This window comes from Toxotes jaculatrix, chromosome 22 (genome assembly GCF_017976425.1).
Source record: "Toxotes jaculatrix isolate fToxJac2 chromosome 22, fToxJac2.pri, whole genome shotgun sequence".
Lineage (NCBI taxonomy): Eukaryota > Metazoa > Chordata > Actinopteri > Toxotidae > Toxotes > Toxotes jaculatrix.
The window spans coordinates 13,703,256-13,728,327 of record NC_054415.1 but is presented as its reverse complement, the minus strand read 5'-3'; the positions used below and the strand labels follow the sequence as shown (position 1 = coordinate 13,728,327).

The following is a 25,072-nucleotide window of genomic DNA, read 5'->3' as shown; positions in this document are numbered from 1 at the left end:
AATGCAGACGCTGAGAACCACACGAGTGTGTAAGTAGAAACTTACGTTAACTCAGCCTTCAAAGAGAAAGTCCAGAAGTTTAAATAACCGATTCCATTACTTGTAGATCCATCTCTCCCTCTCAGGAGAGTTTTTACCCCTCAAATAAAACCAGAAACAGCCTGCTGTTACTGGTGGTGCTAATCTGATTCAGGGAAATGCGGCAGGTTATTTGTGGTCGTTTCTCAATCATAGTTTAATAATTTTAACTTTAATAATTGAGTCCAGTGGTCAGAGAAGCTGGCTGACTGCTCTCATTTCCATGTAACGACTACATTTATAATTCCAATCTGCTTCATTAGCAAAGGACTGTGGTTGCAGTTTACAGCTCCTGTTTGGAACTTGAGTCAGCGTGAAACAAGCAGGCCAAGATAACTTTCCAGTAACCTCCAAAAAACACTAATTTGTGAACATCAGTTGAACATAAGTTTGTTCTTCAGTGTCATTCCTAGTTTAAATAAAGTTTGAAAATATTTCAGACGTGGGATATTTTTAATGTAAAGTTTCTCTTTCATGGAGGAAAAACAAGCGTTCTATAATAATGATTAAGTGTCACATGATATATGTTACATCACTATAGCAGTCACCTACTTGCAAACAAGCACATAGAGCTGATTGATTTTACATGCAGGGGACAGAAATATCTGTTGCCTTGGACCTCTGAGATTCTTAAAGAGGCCGAGGTATTTCAAAGAGTTCATGACATTTGTTCGTAATCTTATTTTTATGTTTGCAGCTTTTGCCACTTTGTAGCCTCTTTAGTTGGTCTGAGGGAAAATTATCTTTTATTTGATTTTTTTTTTTATTTTATTTTTTGATGTTGAATGCCATCTGGCCAATGATTCACCAGCAGACTGTGTGTGGTATTTGCAGCCAGTCACATGGCATCGAGAGGTGTAGGCTTAATTAAGAGGCCTTCAAATTATTAGATACAGGCTGATGTGGGTTTGGATGCAAGTATGTGTGTGTGTGTGTGTGTGTGTGTGTGTGTGTGTGCATGTGGGAGCGATTCATCCATTCAGACAATTAGAGGTACAAGTTGTGGTCCACAGTTTTAGAGATGTTTTGGTCAAAAAGGGAGGTTAATAACCCTTTGATCCGTGACAGAAACATACCCCATGGCCTCTTGTTTACTGGCTGATGTCAACACTGCGTGTCATTCTCCTTCTGCAGAAATGATCACATTCACACATCCACGTCAGGAAACCTAGTTAAATGTTAACTAGCCAAAGACGAGAACAATTTTACACTGTGTTCTGTTGTTTGGAACATTTTCAAACCCAGGATTTTTATGAGCTGTCAGGCTCTCAAGTTAAATCAAAAGCACACAGAAGTCAAACTCTGCGGCAAACCAGATACTTAAAAGATCAGCAGCTGCACATTGAATTACAGTGAAATAAGCAAATAGTGTTACCTCATATTTTATTTGAGCAATCATTTTACCAACCCTGTGTCAAAACGTAACTAAAAAAGCACAAAAGTAGACACTTCCTCACCACATAGCAACACATACTTTGGAAAATTGAGCTGGGCATTAAGTGAACTTCACCAAACAGTGAAAATGTTTTGGCGAGCTCGTGCAGTAGGTGGACAGTGAGATCACAAAGTTTTTACTAAAAATACTTATTACAAGAAGGGTGGGTTCATGAACAGGAGCAGGGGCAAACTTGGTCAACATTTACTGGAAAAAGTCAGAAGAAAACCGAAAGAGTAGGAAACCTCACCTCATGGTCCCAGTTGACCAGTATGTTCCAAACACATCTATCAGTAAACAAGTGGAGTTTCCAGTCTGTGTTTCACTGAAGTGAACATATTACCCTGGATGATACCTCAGACACAGCTGCATACAACAGTCAAAATCTTCCCCTACAGATAACTGCTCTTATAAAATGAGACCCCAGCTGTCTGCCAAGAACAAAATACTGAGGGATGGACATCTCTCTCACATCAGTTATTCTAAATCCTTATTATAAATGTGCAACATGCACCGTTAAGCAAAAGTCACATGCTATACTGAGAGACAGATCGAAAAGCGTCTTTCTTTAGACTGTCTCTGCCTGGTAAATGTCCTTTCAAACTTTACATTCCCACTTTATATCACAGCCTTTCTGTTTAAAATCTGAAGTGTCAAGCCCAAACACAACATGACTCTGATAAGCTAAGCTCCCTACACAACGACAAAAGACAAAATACAGTCACGGTGTGAGTTGCACTCCTCACAACAGGCACACTGATATTCATGGGTAAAATGGGTAGAGTTTTTTTTTTGTTTGTTTGTTTTCATGTGTGAGTGTGTGTGAGATTTAGTTGAGCTCAGTCACTTCTATAGCTGGCTGCTTCTCCGCCCTGAAGTTTGTGACCTCAACCCCCAACCCCCCAAGCTAACCCTGGCCCTGTTTGGTGTGCTGCAGGATTGGTTCAGGGGACAGCTTTCCACTCATAGGTGATTGGCCGAGTATGTGTGTGAAGCTACCACACACACATCTCAAGGTGCCTTTTAAGGAATGTCCCTGCAGCTGCAGAGTGGATCATGGTGAGGAGCCACTGTTTGTGGGAATATCACTCAACTTTCACTGCTGCTTGCTTGGCAGCATTGCTCTCTGTAGTTTTACAAAGCTTTCTTTATCTTGTGGTCTCATTTCTCTTTTTGTTCCCCCCTCCTAACATACTGATGTCTGTATGACTAAACTCAAAGAAGAGTTACATTTTTTGGGGGGGATGGGCTGTAAGTCAGCTGGAAACCAGCTCTACCGACTTTAACAGACTCCCTCTCTATTATAGCTGCATTAGCCTGCATTAGCACAGTCATTAGCCAATTAGGATTAGTTGTTGTGATATAGTTTAGATGTTGACTGTTCCTCGACTTAAAGTGAGTCTATGTAACTTTTAAAAGATGAAATATAAAATTCTTTCTTTTACAAATGAAAAGTTGAATTCATAAGCAAGAAAAGTCTCCCATTCTCAGTTCACTGTCTTTACTGCTACAGCCAACCTTCCCAAAACCGTGAAGATAAACTCAGCTCATTACTTCAAATCGAGCAGCTTCGTCTTTATTCATAATTGAGAAGCGTTTTGCAAATGCAAAGACCCTAATCAGCAAAGTTTGTGGTTTCTTAGCTGCTCACTTTGCAAAACCTTTAGAGTGTAGAGTGGATTCGAGTGAAAAGATGGTGCTGCGCGCCATGTGTGAGTGTATGTACCTTCATTTGGACAGCCTTACAAAGTAGACAGAGATAAAATCTCATCCCTGACACAAACACGACCTTGGGCACAGTGACATCCAGACTACGCTGCCTTCTGATTCCCTGATTGGTCGGTCGGCGGCACTGCCTACCCCGAAACCACAGACAATTGCTCATGGTGCATCTGGGCACCTATGTGTCTGTGTGTGCAGCTGCATATGCAAACAACTGCATATTTGTCTTTGTATGCTCAGAAGAGGTGGTACAGTGACGATAGAATCAGTTGCATATGTGATCAGCTCCCCAGTCCGCCCACTGTCAGCCAGTAACTGGCCGAACTCGGCCCCTCATCACATGTTTTTGGTGTGTGCACTTTTACACCAGTACAAAACTGGACAGTCACGGTCATGTGGCATGTCACGATGACGTCCTGAAGCGGCCGTCGGTATTTAACAGCGGTGTTGCGCTTTGTTATCTTCAGTCTGATGGTGGTGAACGTGGCTGTGTTACATCTATCTGTCCATCTCTTTTTTCTTTGTGCTCTTTCACAATCAGGTTAAGATTCCGTATGAATCTGCTATTCATACTTAATTTCTTTATTTTTTTGTGGGTGCCCCAAACTGTATCTCTGCTACAGCCCTTGCTTTGGCCTTGTCTTTAATTTCTATTGAGATGTGTGTATTTCCATGTGTGTATTGGTGGGTTAACACCCTCCTCAAAGGAGGGGCAGACTGAACTTTGTCTGTCCTCATTGGTTGACAGAGGTCCTCCCTCCTCCCTTTTAAAAGTCTGCATTTCTACCTGGGTTACAAAAGAGCTGCAGCTCCTCACCCATTCACTTGTCTGTCATCCGTCTTACTTTGTGAAACACATTTCTTCAAAAAGAAAAAAAAAAAAAGGAACAGTCTCAGAACATCAACAAAGGAACTTTTCAGTAAGTGAGTATGCCTACCTTGCCTGAAAGTTTTGGTTTATACTATGCATGAGGATAAGGCTACCAGCCTTCAGACACAGATTTACAAAAACAGCAACATGCTGTAATAGTTGTCTGAGAGTTTCTTCTGCAAACTGTTGAATTTTGAAGCTTTTTCTTGATTTCTTCTGGAAGGAGTTTTGGGAGGAGGGTGTACGAAGTAGCTGGAGACCTGAGGTTTTAAAGTGATCTGTAGGATTCACTATCTTACATTTCAGTTTCAAAAAGTTCTTGAAACTTTTTGAGAGTCAGAGCAAATCGATGTCTTGTGTTGGCCTTTTTAGTTTTTCTGCTACAATGCCTCAGTGCAAGCTTGATCTCGCCAAACAGAAATGATAGGATGTCGTGTTAATAAATGAATCAGAAGACGATAATGCAAGGCTCTTCATCCCCCAAATTCAAACTGAATGTATGTGGACTCTCGACCATAAACATACTGACTTAGAACAAAGTTCTGTAGTTTGTGTATGCTGCTCTTTAAGGTTTAGATCATTTGGCGAAACAGCAGGAGGAAGTGTGATTACTGATAGGTTTTGCTTGCATTTTCCTGTTTTCACATCTCACCACGTGTATTTGCATTCGAGCTTCTGCTTCAAAATCAGAGACAGATTATTTGACTTCTTTGTGAAAGATTTTTTTTTCTACCTCCTATCATCTAAAAAAGTTTTACTGTACGACAAATGAAGAAACAGTTAAGATGAAAGAATTTGTGTAATCATGCAAAAGCTATAAAAGTTTAGCTGTTTGTGTCTGCTAATGAGTGGCCCTGCTCGCCCTTAGCATTAAAATGAACAGTTGTTGACACAAGTGTGAAGGCATCCCAGGACACCCTGAGGACACAATGGGATCCGAATGCTCAGGTATTCATCCCTGAGCACTTCTGACAGTGTCTGCATGCAACACAGGCATCTTCTCCCTCTGAACATTTAGTGTTTTTGCTAAATGTTTAGTGTTTTTGGGTTTTATCCAGTGTGCGAATGGACACTTCTTGTACGGCTGTGTGGCAGAGTGCAAATGTGGTTCTTCTGTTTAGGCAGATTAAATTGAATGAATAAAGGGTAAGAAAATTCCAGCAACAAGTGGTCACTCGAGATGTATTTTACACGCATTATGTTAATTGGAGGTGCGAACTGCCGTCTGTCCCAGCTACCTAAGTCAGATACAACATCAGAGCTGGCTCTGTGTGCTGCATGGCACACCGCCAGCTTCTGCATTGTTATGGTTGTAACAACGGTGGCATTAAATTCTGGAATATAACGTTAACCCGGTTAGACAGATTAATCCTCTTGGCAATGAGAAGTGAAAACTGCCCCGCCTTTCTTTCTCGCCACACAGCAGAGAGCGACACTGAGAGATTAGGTGTACTGGTGTGTGTGATGCGGTTGTTAACGGTAATGTAGCCGCTTGATCTCGGTTGGCTCCAAGATATTGTGTTTTAAAGCGGCGTACTTCCGAAGAGCAAGATCACAGAGAGAAGAGCAGCCTATCAGTGTGGACTGTAAATACACTTCTCATATTGTGATGCAAAACTCCTGCTACCCAGCAACTTCCTCCATTACAGACTGTTGCTTAACAAGCATTCAGAGGTGTTGTGTACCAGCTGATTTTCTTTTTTTCACCTACATTATTTTACAGCTGTGACAAGTACTTACTTTGCAGAAAAAGATTTTACACACGGAAGAAATGATCAGTTTACAAAATGATGCATTGTTAAAGATTAACCTATCCAGCTGTTTATTTATTAGTTCCACCGTGACCAACTACCACATTAGTGTTCTGCTTACATGTTCTGTAATAATAATAACAGTGTAGTATTACATAACATGCATTTACTTTAAAAAAAAAAACATTAATAACAGAAAATTACTACCTTAAAGGTTTAGCTTGACATTTTAGGAAATAAACTGGTTTGCTTTATTCCCAAGAGTTAGATGTGATGAACATAGAGCTACAGCCAGCAGCTTTCCCAAAATGTGGAACTGTTACTTTGACTTGACAGTAGAACGTCATAAGTTTTGTTGTGGACTCATTCCACAGGATTGACACCACCTAATTGCTGCTGTAAATACTTTAAAAGAAAAGAGAATTTCAGAGGTACCCATTCCTGGTCATAACATCTCCATTGTTGTTGTGATTGTGTACTTGTTGCTCTGGTGAGTTGTTTGTCAGGGAGCAGCACATGGGATCTTTCCTTCCAACCCATTCAATGAGCTCTTTGTGTGAGTGACAAACAGCTCTGTAAATAATTTGGCTGTTGGTAGCATTTATAATCTTGCAGGCTTCATTCACTGCCCTTGATCTCCTCCTTACATAACTTAATGATGAATGCTACAGATCCCTGTGCAGCACTGTTGGCTTTTTTTTTTTCTTCTTTAATGGCCATGGGTGAGACTGAATAAACTGGCTCAAACACAAACAAGGCGGCCCGTTGATGGTGGTGGTCAGGCGGCCTCATGAACCTGTTCCATCTTTGACCTGGTTTCAGGGTTTGTTGACTTAACTCCAGCCAGCAATCTCTATCTACGTCAACATTAGCTTGTAATAGCCTCCTAAAGATAGAATGCCCAAGTGAGATAAATTTTGTAATTTTTTTTTTGTATTTTACGAACTGTAACTATAAACTTAAATATAGTTGCTATTACAAATCAAGCTGGTGTAAAATGGAGATAGAAATAATGGTAACAGGATTTAAGTGTTGCTGGTGTTGGTGAAGCTGTATGAGGTGCCATGGTTGCATCATATCCCAGCTTTCCTCCTCAAGGTAACATAAACAGTCTCTGAGTTCCAGGAAATGAGATGTAGTGGTTTGCAGGGTAGAGGGGGCCATCTCACTCCAAAGTGTTCTTCATCAAGGCCAAAAGTCTCCGTTGATGACAGTAAGGCCAGACAATGCATGTGTCTGCAGGCCTGTAATCAGTTGCAAACTGGCATTGCTGTTGTGAACTTGAGTGAGAGACCTGGCCCAGAAGCTGCTGCTGCTGATAATCTGAAATGTGTCTCTTCAAAAGCACTGACACTTTCCTCTGTTTGTTTTTAGATTCCTGTAGGTAACGAGGTCTAGCAGAGGCCGAGGAAGAACCGTATCACCACCTTCCGAGCTCCTAACTCTGAAATCCTGAAAACTGAATTTCTCTGCCACACATCTCACCGTGCACCAAAATGCCAGGAGTCATGGATCGTATGGAACTAAGGAAAGTCTCCACGGAGGCTGATGACGACAGCACTGACAGCCTGGACGACCGCTACACAGAGCCCATTGATTCCGAGAAGGCCACCATCAGCAGGTCAGCAACCATGATGCCTAGGTTTTTTATTTCCTTCTCCAAATGAGTTGACACTAAATGATGGCTTCATTTCACGTTGCTTAACTGTCTCGCCATTTTCCTGTCAATTTATTTATTCTTACTGGGCAGACCATTTTCCATGTATAGTCTAAGAGGTTAAGAGAAACTCTTTTATTCCATCTAGATGTCTGCAGCAGACACCTGATTTCTCAGCAAGTCTATAAAACAAATTTGATTACTCTCTTGGTTTTACTGTAACCAAATTACTGCATTGCATGTAAACACATTCTCCAAATTCCTGCCTGACTTCTCCCAGTAAGCTGGTTTTTGTTGTTCATGTAAATGACATTTTTGTGAGGTGTTACTCTTTTTTTTACACTCTCTAAGAAAGTCAGCACACCCGGCTGACCTCAAATAACCAACGCAGACAGACCAGCCAATCAAATCTGTTTGCGTCACATCACCTGACATCTTCTGTTTAAACAAAACAGAGACTGCAGCTGATAGCGAGAGGACTGCTGAGATATTTACATTCTGTGTCACAAAATGTAACAGCGCTGATAAACACACTGTAAATAAAGTGGGCTGCCTACTGTGTGTGCATATGCCAATGCTAATGTTTTTTGTTTCTTGCTCCTTGCAGCCAGTTTATGGATGATAATGATGATGCAGAAAGCCAGAAGTTCCTGTCAAATGGGATGATGAAGAAGAAAAAGGAATATGAGGAATACCATGAGGAATACGTAAGAGGATTCACAAGTCACAGCGTTAATGTAGCCGTGTGTCAGAGTAAAGAGTTTATCCTAACACACAAATCTGCAGATTTTAAAAGCAAATGATGAGTAAAATAAACACAAAAACAAATGTAGGCAATCTGCAACTGATTCACTGAGGCAGCTTTCCGTTCTTTTAATTTGAAAGCAGGTGGTTGATAACCAGAGAAAATCAGCAAGCTTGTTTAACAAAAAGCAATTTGTGCAAGACAAGGGTTTAAGTATCTGAAAGAAGCATCCTAGAAATATCTGTGTTCCATATGCAGTTCCTTTGAGGCTGTTCGCCACTGTCATTACATCTACTTTGGCCCTGCTGACAGAAGCAGTGACAGCACTGTTAATGCTCACAGGCAAAAGAACCAAACACCTTTTTCTCTGTGTTAAAAAAAAATCCTGTTTGGAAAAACATCTTTTTATCAATTTATCACATTGGTCATATTTCTTCTCATACTCCATTCATTCAGGTGTCCATGTAATCAAGCAAGCCACAGCTCTGAAAGTAGTTTGACTGTGGCAGATTTTGGTTTCAGCATCAAAAGCTGGCTTTATACTCTGTCAGGGGAATTCTGGCATTCTGGGAAATGTTGGAAGTTATGATCTGGAGCAGAAGTTGAGCGAGAATGGGTCCTGTCAATAAAACTTAATAACTACTGGAAACGCACTAAACAATTGGTATCTAACAGCGTAGGAGAACATGAGGGTGTAATTTTTCCTTGAATTACAGCTTGTGGGTCCTTATGGCATTTAAGCCTCGTGTGGTTTGCTGCACACTGCCAGATGTTTGCTCTGTTTCTTGTTGCAATGCAGGGAAATGTTTTAGACGATGGCGTTACCGATTCCAATTTTAAATGTCATCAAATATGTGAGACTGATTTTTATTTCTAAGGCGGAATGCTATTTCAGCACGGTTCACCTGTTTTCCTCATACAGATTTCTCTTCCCTCTTTCTTTTCTGTCTGAACAGCATCCTGGCCATGCCTCCTTCGGGATGTCTGTCTTCAACTTGAGCAACGCCATCATGGGCAGCGGCATCCTGGGCCTATCCTTCGCCATGGCAAACACTGGCATTGTTCTCTTTACGTAAGTATTATGTCAGGAAATAGAATGACACGTCAGACAGATAGCAATAAAGGAAATCCTTTGATTACCCTGAAGAGTAAATGCTGGTATAATTTTAATCTTTCCATTTCACGTAATTCAGAAATAAGGTTTGATTTATTTCTCAAGGGTTTTAATAATCACATTAGCACCTGGAAAATAGAGCACAGATATTTGAACTGGAATACCCCGTGCCCTCAGTTCCTCTGCCATATTTCTCCCAGCTTAGTCCATCCCGTGCATGTGCATTATCAGCATTCATGGGTGACTTCCAACATCGGACACCCCGCTGTCACTTTACACCTCTCGGTCCTACCCTCTCTGTCCACCATCCATGCCCCTGCTGCGTGGCCACCTCGTGAGCTGGCAACGTTACAGGGAGAAAGACAGCTAAAACAGAGAAGGTGTCACTTCTTCACTAATAATAATAATAATAATTAACGCTCTGCCCCTGTACTTTCAGTATCACCCTGCTTGACAGACAGTAAGCCATCTGAGGAATGCAGCAGATGGATGGGTTGACGTAGCATTGACGTTGCGCTGCACTGGTCATGCTAGAACCATGTTAAAGTCATACTGAAAGCACACAGCGTCCCCCGAGGCGAGCCACCCCCAACACCTGAGCAGCTGCAGTATGTCACAGCTATTTTGATGCTCTTTACTTCAAAGGGGAAAGAAAAATAAAAATAGTGCCCACCTGCCAGGACTGAAACTAACATGGACTAGAAATTTCTCTCTTCTCTTTCTCCTGCTTTTTTCACTCCCCATTACCTATATTAAAAATACCAAAGCTGACCTCATGCACAAAGTGTTTTGGTATCTCTGTGACTGTGATGTGTCGCTCTCTCTGGCTCTCAGCGCTGACCTTTGCTTTCCTTCTCTTTGCAGAGTCCTTCTCATCGCTGTGGCCATCCTCTCCTTGTATTCTGTACATCTTCTCCTTGTGACAGCAAAAGAAGGAGGTCGGTATTTCACTTTACTTCAAGCTCATACAAGCTCAAACTGCAATGGTCTAAGATGAATCCTGCACCAAACCATCATCCTTTTATCCAATCTGTGCTTTTTTTTTTTGTGAAATGCAAGTTCACAGTTTTACCTCTAATATTCAAATGTAATAACCCTAGAGGAGAAAATCACTCTTTGACTGAATTTCTCAACTTACAGACATTCAACCTGTGAAAAGGGGTCATAGGGAGATACTGCTTCATATTAAGGGGTCACAGACAAAATAAAAGAATTGGAACCACTGACCTAGAACAATATTGGCACAACTATATTTCTGTACTGGTGCAACCACCTGGTGGTCACTCTGAGAAATATGGAAAAACAGTAAACGAGGCAGTAGTCTCAGTAGACTCTATATAACACAGGTTCTGTAAAAGTAAGTCTTCAAGGTATGAAGTTTAAGTTTATGTACTGAGTACAAAAGGTTCACACCCTTCTCTGTGGGTATTACAGAAGGCAAGGAAACATGAACTGTATGTGTTCTGTCTAGTTAGCTCTTTGTCTTTGCTTTTGTTGTGAAGCCTGAAATGTATTCCATAGCTAATTCTCCATAAACTTGTCCACTTTGGCAGGATCCCTCATCTACGAAAAGCTGGGGGAGAGAGCATTCGGCTGGCCCGGGAAAATGGCTGCATTCGGATCGATAATCATGCAAAACATTGGAGGTAGACGGGAAATCAGTGTATTCATGTGTACAGATAAAAGACCAAGTAAAGGAAATAATAAAAAAATATGCATTCTTTATGAACAAACAGCATAGAGGGTTAGTGATTAATTAATCATCAGGGTTAGTCGTTCATTCAGTGAGTGTTAAATGTGTGAGAATCTTCAGCATTTTCCTTGTTGTCCTCCTGCAGCCATGTCCAGCTACCTGTTCATTGTGAAGTATGAGCTGCCTGAAGTGATCCGAGCCTTCTTGGCTTTAGAAGAAAACTCTGGGTGAGTTTGTGTGCTTTTGAAGATGCAGCTGTAGTAGGTCTAAAGCACATATGCCATCTCCTCTGATTTGAACCTGTGGGCTTTGTTTGCAGTGAGTGGTACCTGAACGGAAACTACCTGGTGGTGTTTGTGTCCATCGGAATCATTCTGCCTTTGTCTCTCCTTAAAAATCTAGGTAAGGTTTTGTGTGTGTTATTTCTCTACACTACTCACAGTACTTCTAATATTGCAAACCCATACTGACTCCTGAGAGGATCTACTGTTCACTTCCTACTGCCTGAAGCCAAGTTTCTTAGTGCTTTCAGGCTTTTACAGCTGTCTGTCATCAGCTCCACTAAAACCAGAAGTAATGTAACTCTAGTCGAGCCCTTAGTCAGCTCTGGCGATTAGGAGTTACAGTAACATAACACTGCTATTAAGCCTGTAGTCAGCTCAGCTCCAAGAGGCTGCCCACTGACCAGATTATGTAATTAAGACAACTGAACATAAATAAGCAAATAGGATCCACTGATTTTAATTCAATAAAGCACAAAAGAAATTATGATTTTGGGAGTTCACAAGAAAATTCTTCATGCACTCCGCAGCTCAATTCTGCTCATGTCTGATTTTAGTTAGTCGACGTGTGGATAGGGGGGTTACAGCCGAGAATGGGACGTGACCCATATTCTAAAATAGACAGCTGAGTTGACAGCTAGAAAGATCAGAGGAAGAGTAGCAGAGTGCAGTGTCACTACTGCAGTAAGTGTTTTTTTTTTACTGTTTCAGTCACTGATGTTTTCTTCTCTTCAGGCTACCTGGGCTACACCAGTGGTTTTTCCCTTTCCTGCATGGTCTTCTTCCTGGGTGTGGTAAGTTCAGCCTCTTAGTAGTATGGAAATCTTGCCACATCTTACAGCTACTGCAATGACGCACCAGGCATTTGACACAAACACACATTTTTATATGAACAACAAATCGGGTCATGTAACTTGACGGTGTTATTTTCCAGATAATCTACAAAAAGACCCAGCTGCCCTGCCCTCTTCCTTTCTTCTACCACCACTCGTCTAACCTCAGTATGAACGCCTCGGATATGCCAGGGTTGTACACGCTACAAAACCACTCAGCACAAATGGATTTCTCCCGAGCCGACGTTTCGCCGGCGGTCCTGGGCAGCCACGACGCCCACCACTCCACCGGCGTCCACTTTGAGCCGCACCCTGACGATGAGGAGATGTGCACACCCAAATACTTTGTCTTCAACTCACAGGTACAGTGGGGCTGGTGGGTGGTGGCCTACAGGTCAGGCTGTAATGCTGGAACAAATGTTCCCCCTCTGGCTCAGTTTACCACATAAAAAGTGACCACAAGACAAGTACAAAATTAAAGATAATGCCATTGCTAAGAGAACAGAGATGCAACATTCACCCCTGTGAATGTACCATATTTGAACAAAACAATACAAGAATGTCGGCTTACACACAGGAATGCATTTTACAACCTACACATCCAATAGAAACAGAATGTCAAGTATTTGCATAGACACGTTTGGTAAAGGTGGGGCTTTTTAGGGTGTGTTTGAGCTTTTGTGTGTAAAAGGATTTGTGCAGGCCTGTACGATCATAAATCAGGATAAGAATATGACACACAGCTTTATGCTGACTCTGGGACGCAGTGGCAGTTAAGGTTAATTTGATTCCTAGAGGTTTTGAGTTCCACAGTGTTGAGGAGGGGAAGCAGTCATTTCACCTTCTGTGGTTGCAGTAGATGTGCCTATGTCTTTTTTTCAGAATTTGGTCCTTTGATTATGGATGAGCAAAAGAAATAGTTGGATAATAAAAAAAAAACTGCAATTTAAATAATTGTTTCTGGAATGGCGTGTGTGACAGTTGTAAAACCAACAAGCAAACAAGTTACAACCCTAACCAACAGAGGTGGAGTTAAAACTGTGGCTGACGGCCGACCACAATAAGCCAAAACGTTTCATGTCCACCTCTCTTGTGTGTCAGAACTCTTAGATGTTAAAGAAAGGGTTTTTGTCTTTTTTCTATAGCCTTGGAGGCACAGCACTGATATAATGTTATCATTTAAAAAACATATAATTACATGGCTTTGTGTAGCTTGATTTAAATGAATTGCTGAATGATTGTCTTTTCCTGCCTAATTCAGTGAGAGTGTCTGAATTGTTTCTGTGCATTTCTGTGTTTTTCTCCACAGACAGCATACACTGTGCCGATCCTGGCCTTTGCCTTTGTCTGCCACCCTGAAGTCCTGCCTATCTACAGTGAGCTGAAAGAGTAAGTGCTCTTCTCCTCCTAAAGCAAACTTTTAAGGGTCAGTTCACCCTGATGAAAACCATTTTCTCACTATCGAGCCAGGCAGAGGGTCGTTCATGTGCCAGGGCTTGGACATATCTGTCTTTGAACACTAGTGCCTCCATTTCAGTACATGGAGTTGAATGGTAAACGCAGTAGCGTTTATTGTTTAATGTCCTGGTCACCCATGTGTCCGTGTGTCTGTGTGTTGTTTCTCCAGTCGCAGCAGGAAGAAGATGCAAAACGTTTCCAACCTGTCCATCTTGGCCATGCTCGTCATGTACATGCTCTCTGCGCTGTTTGGCTACCTCACCTTTTATGGTAAGAGCGAAGATACACACAAGTGGTGACAGCAAACACTCGACCTTGTGTTGGTCAGCATAGCACCAGCTTAACTTTACCGAGTACCCATGGGTAGAAAACCACACCCAAAGTGGCTCAACACTAACAAATGCCAGATAAATGTAATGGAGTAACAAGTACAGTATGAGTTAATGTACTCGTCTCCAACACCAGTGTGTTCAGCGTTGTGTGTTTTGTTTTTGTTTCTCCTCCAACACAGATAATGTGGAAGCAGAGCTGCTCCACACCTTCACTAAGGTTTATAAGTTCGACACCATGCTGCTGCTGGTGCGTTTGGCTGTTCTCACTGCCGTCACTCTGACTGTCCCCATCGTGCTCTTCCCTGTAAGTACATCACACATAAACACACGCAGTCTGTCTCTGTTGTCTGTTGAAATGTTTCTCCTCCAGGGATGAGAAGGAGGCACAGCCAGCAGTAGTTAAGTTTGGGAAGCAGAAAATGTTTCCCTGTTGTAAAACATCACGGGCAGGGGCCTGTTCGTTCTTTTTCTGCTCTCATCCCCCTCAGTGTAATTAAATGGAGCCTTGTTTAAGCACCGATATAATTTGATTTACGTCAAACACGTTCCTCAGAAACACACAAACATACACCGCCCTTGTAATTTTAAATATTTGGCCTCTGCCTTCTACCCCGCGCCAAACAGCTACTTACAAAAACCATTTCCATTCATTCAGTCAAACGCTGCTGCCACTCGGTGTCACTCTGCACACAGACCGTGTTTTGTGTTTGGTGCAGACTTTTTTTTTTGCCATTTTCTGGGTGCAGCTGTTCTTTCTGGGCAGTTTGGTGAAAAAGAACACACTGTTCAGTTTGGCACTTTCCTTGTGTCGTCATCTAAATATCCCAAAACACACAGGCTGAGGTCGTAAACGGCCACACCTCTTAATTACACCAACACACACACACGACTCTAGGCCTCAGCTGTGACGCCTGTCTTACTTTCTGTGTCTGTTTTCACATTTTCTTACAAGATGGGGCCAAAGATTAGTCTGGCTGTGATGGCCAGTTACCAAAACCCGTCATCTCAGTCACATTCATTTACACATATGTACACACACATTCTTCCTTCCCTCCTCATATATGGTCATGGGCTAATTTTAGCTTGGCCCTTATCTGACACAAGGAGAACAAAATTGGCTGCTGGCCACAGGAAGTTTCACGTCCCATTTTAGCTTCCGTGCGCACACACACTCACTCACGCACTCCCCTCACAAACAGTTAAATGGTAAGACATGCAGCTGCTTACTCTTGGCTTTTATCTTGAAGTAGTTGTAGTTACAGTAGGCTGCCACCAGAGGGCAGCAGCTCTGTGGCTATTCTGTCAGGAAAGTGCTGACAAGAGAATGATGCAGCAATGACTGTATATCCTGATAACACAGTGAGACATAGCACACACACACACACGCTTATACACAGTTCCACAATATGACCTTGCACACTTGTCTGTACTATTATACACAAACATTCAGGCATCAATACATTTTATTACATTTTAGCCATGTAGGTGATGCTGATGCGTTCTCAGACATGATGGTCCTATTCTCAACCCACACCGCTGACTAACGCACACACACACACTCAAACACTTTCACATGCACACAGAGCCCCCTCCTTTAGCAGACACTGCTGTTTTTTCTGTCGCAGAGAATGTGAGAGAGGATCCCCCTCTCTCTGCAGTGGAAGTTTACAGCCTCAGAGAGGACAGTGGAAAAACCCTCACCCTGACCGCTACCTTCAGGGAGATAGAGAGGCGGAGCCGCCGAGATGGGGGGGGTGCAAACACAAACCTCTGGCAGGGTCACACAGTCCTAAATGTGTTGTTCTAATGATAGATAATGTTTAGGAATCTGGACCTGCATCAAAGATAGTGAGAAGAATCAAATGATTGGCTCACCATCACGACCCAAGTCCCTCCAGGGAATATTGTACGAGGGTGAAGTGTGTGACTCCACTGAGTTATGTCCCTTTAATTTTAATGCCTAAATTTAGTCTGGTGGCAGCCACACTGGTGGTTTTCATTCACATGATACTTCGGATTATCGAGTCAAAACTGCAAACTGACATCCTGGTGATTTGTGATCACGTCTTGTCTGGTCAACTGCAAACGTGCAATTAGAGTCGTTTGTGGGTTTTCATTCATGTTGTCTGGCACAGAAGTAGTTTTTTTGTTCTCCAGCAGTGTAATCACTGCGTAAAACTCTGAAGGATGAAATGTCTGACTCCAGCTCAAGCCTCTGAATTTAAATTACACTCACAATAAAAACATTTTACATTGTGAATTGTGAATGAAATAGAGAAGGATAAGCCTGTAAAACAGGTAGTGAGAATGAGAGCGGGGAGGACTATGAGAACAAAGGAGATAAAAATTTGTTCAGGACAGAACATAAGCCTGATATGTGATATGGCAATCCAGTTGTGTTGATGCATAGCTTAGTGAAAAGAGCAAGGCAGCAACTCAACCATGATTGAAGGTTCAAATTCTACGGCAGCCAAACGCAACACAAACCTTTGTGCTCACGGCTCCTTAATCAGCTTTTAAACATGTCAAACAAATTCATTTTGTTCAAGTAAAACTGGTTTTGGCATGTATATACCTGCATAGACACCTGTGAAAAGGCATGAGTCATCCTGATTTTCATATGTGTTTTGTTGATAAGCACTAGTTACTGAGAAACAGTAATGTAAATGGCAGTAACAGTAAATGAAATGGCAGACTTAGCTGATGCTGTTTGTGAATTGGGAAAAAAGCTGATCTGCACCTGATTTTCTGATTTAGAAATGTGCATTTGTGCAGAGCTTCATTAACTGGCCATCGTTATTTCGTTGCAGCGACATAAGATTGATGCTCTTGGATACATGTGAGGCATCAGATCAAAAGGACGACTTAGTCCCACCATCACTCTGCCAAGTTGCCTTCTGACATTTGAGAATCTTGCCTCGAATCCTCCTGACCTTCATTTTGCAGGAGAATGCTGCCGACCCTCAGCTAGAGATTAACATTGGCTTTGTCTGTGACTGTCCTTGGCTCCAGTGGGGAAGTACTATACGAGAGAAGAGACGGAATGTGTGTGGGAGTGTGCTTTTGAGCACACGTTTTTAGGTGTGGAGGTGTATATGTGTGTGTGGGTGTGCAGTCACGTGAAGGATAGATCCTAACAGAGGCCAGATCACACAGGGCTTTGGCAGGATCCAGTACATAATGAAAGGGCTTTATGTGGAGTCAAACGTGCCCCAGTTCTCAGGCTCCGAGCTTGAAACCATGGGAGAAGGCTGCAAATGAGCTGAATAACAGCACCAACATCACCCTTATGTGTTTCCGCCATGTAGTAAAATTTCTGTCTTAATCCAGACCTTTCTTTGTGTTATACTAGTTTTAAAATCTGCTTTTGCTTTGCTAAATAATAAATAACTTTTCAGGAATGAGGAATATTTGCAGTGAGCTCAGCTGCAGTACATCTTCTGCCCAGTCAGTGGCAGGACTTTTTCATTTGTCTGCTATGATTGTATTTCTATTAAATTTAAAATTGTTTAAATATGGTTTTCTTATCCAGAACAATAACACACTGTGACTACATAATCACCAGTTCAAACACCGCGATAAAAGTTTATACCTTTACTGCTGTGTCATATCTGTTTGTTGAACTTGTAAAATTGTGTTTTATTAGCTTTGAGTGTGATTTCTAACTGTTGTGGGATCACGGTTTCTGTTTTACTATATTATAAAAAGTCCAACACATCAGCTAAAATCAGCTCTTCGTCGCAACAGAGAGATGTTTGATAGGTTTCAAAAAGTGGTTTTTCTACTAGTCGTGAAGTTGTGGGACTGAAATGCTGCAAAGCTTTTGTCTTGGACATAGTGGAACAGGGTCTGTTAAACTGTTTTTGTTTTTTTTTCCTGTCGAAAAAGCCCAGTTTCAAGTAATGGCTCAGTGCTCATGTAGTCAAAACACCCCCATACAGCTTTCCTGCTCATATTTTTACTTGAAAAGGGACTTTTACCCTGCTTCATGTAGTTTCAGTTCACACTACGCATCTGTACAAAGTGCTACCCTCACTTTTAACAGCTCTGACAGTGTCTGCCACTTTGTCTCTAGTGTTGAATGTACTTGCACAACTTTTGACTTTAATAAATAAAACACAACGGCTGTTTGCAGTAAAAAGGCTCAGCACACATGGTTTGGTTTCATCGGGTTCTAGCTTGAAAACATTTTTTGCAGGACCAGTTGACATAGCTAAGATCTAAGTCCTTGTTTATTTGTTAACTGGCTGATCCCAGATTCTGCTGCCTATAACTAGTCCATCCACTCTACTCTGTGTGTCTGTTTTTAGAAAGTGTGCAAATATCACACGGTGAACTCCAAAGGCTTTGCGCCAGGTAACAGCCAGGTGCTGAGTAGTTTGGAGCCTTGGAGAGAAATGCCGCATCCAGGCTCTAGTTTTTGGCCTAATTATGCAACAGTGAGTGGGAGGGAGAGGGCAGGACAGTGAGGGCTTTCTTGTTGAATTTCAGAAGAGATGCACTTAAATTATTGTCATTATCTCCCACATGAAACGAGTTTTGGCCAAAGTGGTGACACTTTTCTGGCAGTGGACATTAAAGGGCAGGCGTCATCCCGGTGCCTCCGTACAGTCGTGATGGAGGTCACTTGGTTCAATCTGACAGCGCAGAAAATCCAGTTAATGTGATTTTTTTTTTTCCGCCGTGCCATGCTAACTGGATATAAATCTTGTACTTAAGTCAGACTTGAAAGGATACAAAGAGGGTATGTGGTGTTCTGCCAGCAGTGGCTCTTAAAAAGGAAAAGATTGCACATACCTTGTCCTTTTCAAGTAAACTAAATAAAGACGCTACCTTCTCTGAAACTCTTCTTGCATCTTGTATATCATTCTCCACATACTATTTAAAGTGTCTGCCACTGCTGTAATTAAATGTGTTGTCATGGCAACTCGTGGACCTCATCTATCTTAATATAGGACTTATATTTAAAAGAGTACGGAATTAAAAAAAAGGGGAAGTGACCATAGCAGCTTAGTGTAAAAACACACCTCCCTCCCCCCTGCAGGCGAGTCCGCCCATCTCTCACTACCGGCTGATGCAATCCCATGGTCCCATTGCACTGCAGGAGATAATCCCTTGCCTTTTTGAATGAGCACCTTAAGCACCGCCCCTTGTAACCTTTCCCCCTGTGGCCTGCGAGCTGTCGGTGCCTCAGGTTTCACTCAACCTTTCACCCACTGGAGGCTTGAACAGGCTGTCTGTGGCTCAGCAGCACAGTGCGTCTTAGCTGGGATCTCCTGGTTCTCTCTGTTTCCCCTCACATACACACACAAACACAGAGCCTCACAAACACACACACACACTAGCCTCATAGTACTTGACACACTTCAGTAAGTGGCCAAGTGTGGGAATCAGCTTCGGGCCTGGGCCGGTAGACATGCAGACTAGACCGTTGTTGGTGTGAGTGATTTGTTTCTTAGACCAACAGCGTGTACACAAAGCAGTGCCACGTGTTTCACTATACTCCAGAGTGAAGTCTGTTGAATTAAGTGCTGGAATTGAGTGCAACATTAGTATATATTAAACCAAACTGATTCTTCTGTTGTTACACAATTCCCTGTTGTGAGTCAGATTATAGTGAACTTTATATAACGTTGTTATAATATTACTAAACTGATTTGTCTGATGCTATTTAATCAAGCCCAAAGGCTTAAATGTCAATTCTTGGTGTTTTTCCCAGATCCGCTCCTCCATCACCACGTTGTTGTTCAGCGGTCGAGAATTCAGCTGGACTCGCCACATGCTGATCGCCGCCGCAATCCTGGCCTTCAACAACATGCTGGTCATCTTCGTCCCTACCATCAGAGACATCTTCGGCTTCATCGGTGAGTCCTGGCACCGAACACTTTTACAAACAGGAAACGGCGTTGATAACATGTTCACCTTTTGACATTAATTATTTGGTGCGAAAGATTTGGTTTACAGAGAATAAAAACGGCAACCATGGAAACCCATAGAAACCATGCGGAGGAATATGAGTTAACAGGGAGCGAGGCAGACAAGGCCTGATTAGCACCTTCAGTTCAGGGGCTGTTTTATTAGATAAAGACGCTGGAAGTACAGAAGCTTAAAGTGTTGGGTTGTGTCAGCTGTGCAGTCGCGTGAGCTGTTTGTGACCACCGGGTCTAAATACTCTCAATATTACTGCCAATACACACAAAGACAGAAAGCATTAATATATCGGGAAGTAACCTTAACGTTCAGGCTACAAAACTATACCTCAGAAATGAAAAAGGGAAATAAATAACAGCTCATCCTGTCATCATGTTCACACCAGGTGAAACAAAGTCCTAATATATTAGTGAACTCATAGCAGGAAATTACTCCATTCACACACTGTGAGATATGCCCATGTTTGCAACATCACTACACAATACATACAAGATGCAGTACAGTTACTGGTATTTATTGTGGGATTTTGTCTGTTTAGGCTTTTTTAGACTATATTTAGGTTTTTACCACTGTCTAACGTTTTATTCCTACTGGTTTTTGTTACAGGTTCTTCTGCAGCCACCATGCTGATCTTCATCCTACCTGCTGCCTTTTACCTCCGACTGGTAAAATCAGTGCCACTCCGCTCCCCGCAGAAGATCGGGGTAAGTGTGCAGGAACACACACGTACACACTGAACAGCTTTCTCACTGTATCATTTTTCTCACTCTATCCCCCTCAAAATGTGACTCCTCCGAAATTTCAATAGACCCCTGCTGTGCGTCATCATACATCGAACCACATTTAATCCCTCTTCTGTCTCTCTCTCTCTTCAGGCGGCCATTTTCCTCATTGTGGGAATTGTCTTCATGATTGGCAGCTTGTCACTCATCGTCCTCGACTGGGTTCACAACCCCCCTGGCTCCAGCAGTGGTCACTAAGCTCCCCTCCTCAGATTCACATGAAAAGAGTGCAGCAAACCCCTATCACCAGCCCCACCCTACCACCACCACCACCACCCCGCTAAGTCTCTTGTCCCACTGTTTCAGCTGGTCCTACATCTGGGGACATGGTTCATCAGAGGTTCCCTTCCCTTCATCAAATTTCAGACATCAATCATAAAACCTTAGTGTAAGGACATGATGTGCTGCACTGGGTTAAGACAGCTTCATGTTTTCCTCCAGGGAATATCACTGGGGGGAAATTTTCTAGCTCAGCTTATATATATATATATAAATATATATATGTCTTTTTTTTTTTTTTTGTTGCTGTAAAGTTCTGGATGAGACACAACACAAACGAGAGAATCAAAACCCAGAGAGAGGGAAACAGACCCTGGTTTAACGTGCCGCCAAGACAGCCTGAAATTATCATCATCATCAGCATCATGATCATGATGACCATCGTCATAAATATTATTTCAAGCTATGAACAAACAGTGTGTAGCCCTCATCTGAAGCAGATCTGGGAACTGCAATTTGCAGGGCTGAAAAGACAATGCAAGTCCCTTAGTCCTCTGTACACTTGAAGGAGACATTTGGAGGTGGAGTGTGTCACCCTCCATTAAACAAGGAGCACTTCTAGCATTAAATTTTACTTTGTGAGTAGAGCTAACACACACTCACATATATAAGCAAATTGAAACAGTTTTACAGCTGTTTTTACAAAATCTACCCATGAAAAATACCTGAAGCAAATTGAGCAACGAATAATCTGTGACTTCATTCAATCAAGTAGAGCTTTTATACAGGAAGTTTTGGTTTAATTTGCTGCTGTGTTGCATGTTAACAATCAGAAGCTTTGCCAAAGTCTGCATGCACGTACAGTTTTAGTTGATCGGGTTCATGCTAGTGCTTCCCAGCTCCAGACTCTCAAGGATCTTCCTTTCTGGCTGTTTTCATCCTGGCTGTGTACACGAAGCGAGGCTATGCTTTCAGTATTACAGTCACAGAGGGTTTTGAACATGCAAAGTATGAATGTACATAATTAAGTGTATCTACTGAAAAAAAATTGTGTTGTACATAATATCTTACTTGACCTCATTCAGGTTTTATGAAGCTGAATGATCATTTCCAACACACAGTAGGCTATATACACCTGCCGGAAAATTTTACAAGGCGCCTGACATGGAAAAGATATATGTATAAAACTATTTTAAAATGCGCAGTTTAGAAAAATACAACTGGATAAATCAAAAAGGAATTAAATTCAACCAACAGAACCAAACTGGAGTTAATTTAAAATCTGTATATAAACTCAAGATGCCAAAATTAAGTACAATATTTTCAACTTGTGCCATACTATCCTCACCACTGAGTGAAAACCTTCATTCTCTCAAAATATTGTTTAAATGTAATGCAGGAACGCCCTTATTTTTAAAAGCGCTTTATGATATTCAGCTTAAAAATGTTTGATATTTTGGGATTTTTTTTCTTTACTAAGAGGAAGATGAGAAGACTGATAGCACTCTCATGTCTGTATGATAAATATGAAACAAACATTAAACTCAGCAGCCAGTTAGCTTGGTACAAAAACTGGAATCACAGGAAAGCAGCTATGTAACTCCCATAAAGCCACAACACAATGTTTTCACACAATTTGACTAATTCAGTATTTCAGTTACTGAGTTTCAGATACTAAGCTTTATATTGGATGCCTGGTGGATGTTGACACCACTGAGTCAGGGTAACTGTTAACTCAAACTTTCCGTCTTGACGCTAGGCTTAGCTAACGGTCTCCTGGCACTAGTTTCATATTTACAATATATACATGAGTGATATCTTTCTTATCTACATCTTTTTACCCCCAAAATGTCAAAGTATTCTTTTCAAAGTGATTTGGAAATTGCATCGTAAACATTGACACACACTTTGATGCTTTTTTTTTGGAGCTAGCTACAGTATTGAGACCTATAGTAACAGGATGTGACCAGTGTGTGCAAGACAGTAGACTAAGCTAAGAAACAGTGCTTCTTCTTTAATCTCTCCCTCAAAGTCTGAAATTTGTGTCTTTAAATGGTTGAGGTTAATCTTTGTGGGGGAAAAAACATGCTTGTTTAGTTTTACTGTTCCAGATAATATATTTTTTAGCACTTGAAGCGGAGCACACAGGTCACTTCGTGACAGCATTCAGTCAATAAACTCAGTGGACTGATTATCAGGTAGTTACATAATCATAGTATTCACTCTGCCGTTGTACACTCACACCCAAAATTATCATGCACAGTTTAAAATTACGTAAGGTATTTCATCTCAAATGTTAAATTGTAACAGGATAATTCTTTTTATTTATACGTTTTGGATTGTTCTCATTATAATTGGCTTCTAGTACTGGTGCTTTTGGTGGAATCATTGACAATATCACTACCCAAAATTTCGCTTGTTCTCCGATGCTGTTACGTGTCACGAACACATCCAGCCAAAGTGGACAACATTTATAGATCCTTTGCGGATCTATGTACATGAAACAAATAGATATTTCAAATGAAATAGTGTATTATGTGCATGTTTTTGGATTACAAACATGGTCTTTTTGGACAATTGTATATTATATGCTCTGTAAATAATCTTTATTTTATGGTACACTGACACTCATTGTCTGTGAGCGGGTTGTTGGGGGATTCTGCCTTACAAGTCTTCTGCAATCCAGTGTTTGTTTTAGTATATATATAAATATATATAACTTGTACTAGACATTTTTTTTCTTGCTGTATGACAGTAGTTTTTCCTTTATTTGAAGCTTGTATATTTGTAGAAAATTTGGTCTCTATATATCCATTTAAATTTTTTAATGTTAACTCGTCATATCAGGATGAAATAATCAACGGCCTACTTCATAACACAGAAGTCTCAGAAACCAGGCAACAAGTTTCTGCAGATTATTGGCTCCTGCTGAGCCACACTGGGTTGAAATTAAAGCTACAACTAAGCAGTATCGATATTGAATGTGTTTTTCAAAAAACAGTGCTGTAAGGCAGAAGCAAGACGAGGTCATCCGAAGTATTTCGTGCCCACACTACAGGACAGAACACCTTAATAACTTGTTATAAGAGCTTGTGATTTTTCTGTTATTTATTGAATGGCACGTAATTGCATGTATGCGAACGTGTAGCTATACAGCGTTGCTAACGTGTAGCTGTATACCTCTAGGACAGGATGACAAAATGCACAAGAAACCTTGTTTGCCAGTTCTGAAGCTCTACCAGGACAATCGTACACAATCGGTCACAGTTCTTATCTTACTGTGGCTTACAATGTATCTCACTGCTGTCAAAAAAAAAAAAAACTTTCCAGATCCAGTTTTGGTGAGCTGTTATTTCCATGATGTTACTTGAACTGAAGCTTTCAACAGTCTGATAAAGTTGGCAGGCTTCTTGTCCGAAGGTCCACATGGCCCATTCAGTACCCGCTATGAATGTTCAATAATGGATTATTCTCAGTTTGAAAATCTGTCACACTCTTTCTAAATTCATTTTACAAATGTTTGGCTGCAACTTCATTAGCCTCCTGCCGTCAGCAAGTTATTCTGCTCAGCGGTAGCCCATGCAAGCTATTCCTCTTTTCCTCAGGTTGGGTTTCATCTTTTTAAAAGGCTCTTCTTACAAAGAAAGACGAGAGGTAGCAGGTTTTTGACAGAATGCTCCCAACACCACACCTCTACCCCCTTTAGTATCTCAGGTATTCGGTCTGTATGAATTTTTCATTGTAGTTTTAGATAAATTTAAATCTATTCACCTCTTTTGCATAATTGAGCCAAGATGTACAATGCTGTTGTATATTGTGCTGGCCTAGATGAGAAGTCGTCTTGTGGATTTGTAAATCCCCAGCTAATGTTGACAGTGTTTAGAGAGTTGTACAGAACCACCTGCCTTATTTTTCTATGGAACCTCAGCCACGGAGAAGCACTGGCTCAGTGTTTCTGCTGTTCACAGTGTGTCTGCTTCCTGTGGATCAGGCTGAACATTCAGATTTGTAATTTTACCCAAACAAGGGGGATGTTTTATTTTCTTCTTCTTTTTTTTTTTTTTTTTATCAGTGATGCTCTTTTATTATGGTGACCAATAAAAATGTGAAATGAAAAAGTTTGGTTTTTGTACTTCTTTGTGGTCTTTATTTTGAAAAAGCTTATAAACA

General features: G+C 41.4%; 1 protein-coding gene across 3 annotated transcripts in view; it reads left to right on the top strand.

Moving 5' to 3' along the window:
* The window catches only part of slc38a4 (solute carrier family 38 member 4), a 30,176-nt gene extending 5,777 nt beyond the window's left edge, over positions 1–24,399 (top strand). The window contains exons 1-16 of one of the 3 annotated variants that reach the window (XM_041029771.1): positions 3,719–4,155; positions 7,232–7,478; positions 8,122–8,221; positions 9,216–9,331; positions 10,238–10,311; positions 10,927–11,019; positions 11,212–11,293; positions 11,386–11,468; positions 12,083–12,141; positions 12,282–12,542; positions 13,490–13,569; positions 13,808–13,908; positions 14,150–14,274; positions 19,690–19,834; positions 20,508–20,605; positions 20,777–24,399. In XM_041029771.1, the coding sequence (XP_040885705.1) occupies positions 7,354–7,478; positions 8,122–8,221; positions 9,216–9,331; positions 10,238–10,311; positions 10,927–11,019; positions 11,212–11,293; positions 11,386–11,468; positions 12,083–12,141; positions 12,282–12,542; positions 13,490–13,569; positions 13,808–13,908; positions 14,150–14,274; positions 19,690–19,834; positions 20,508–20,605; positions 20,777–20,881 (1,647 nt within the window). In that variant the 5' untranslated portion in view covers positions 3,719–4,155; positions 7,232–7,353 and the 3' untranslated portion in view covers positions 20,882–24,399. Of the gene's footprint in view, positions 1–3,718; positions 4,160–7,231; positions 7,479–8,121; positions 8,222–9,215; positions 9,332–10,237; positions 10,312–10,926; positions 11,020–11,211; positions 11,294–11,385; positions 11,469–12,082; positions 12,142–12,281; positions 12,543–13,489; positions 13,570–13,807; positions 13,909–14,149; positions 14,275–19,689; positions 19,835–20,507; positions 20,606–20,776 lie in introns of those variants that run through there. The other 2 variants (XM_041029772.1, XM_041029773.1) reach the window with 2 other exon arrangements.
* Positions 24,400–25,072: the final 673 nt, after the last annotated feature.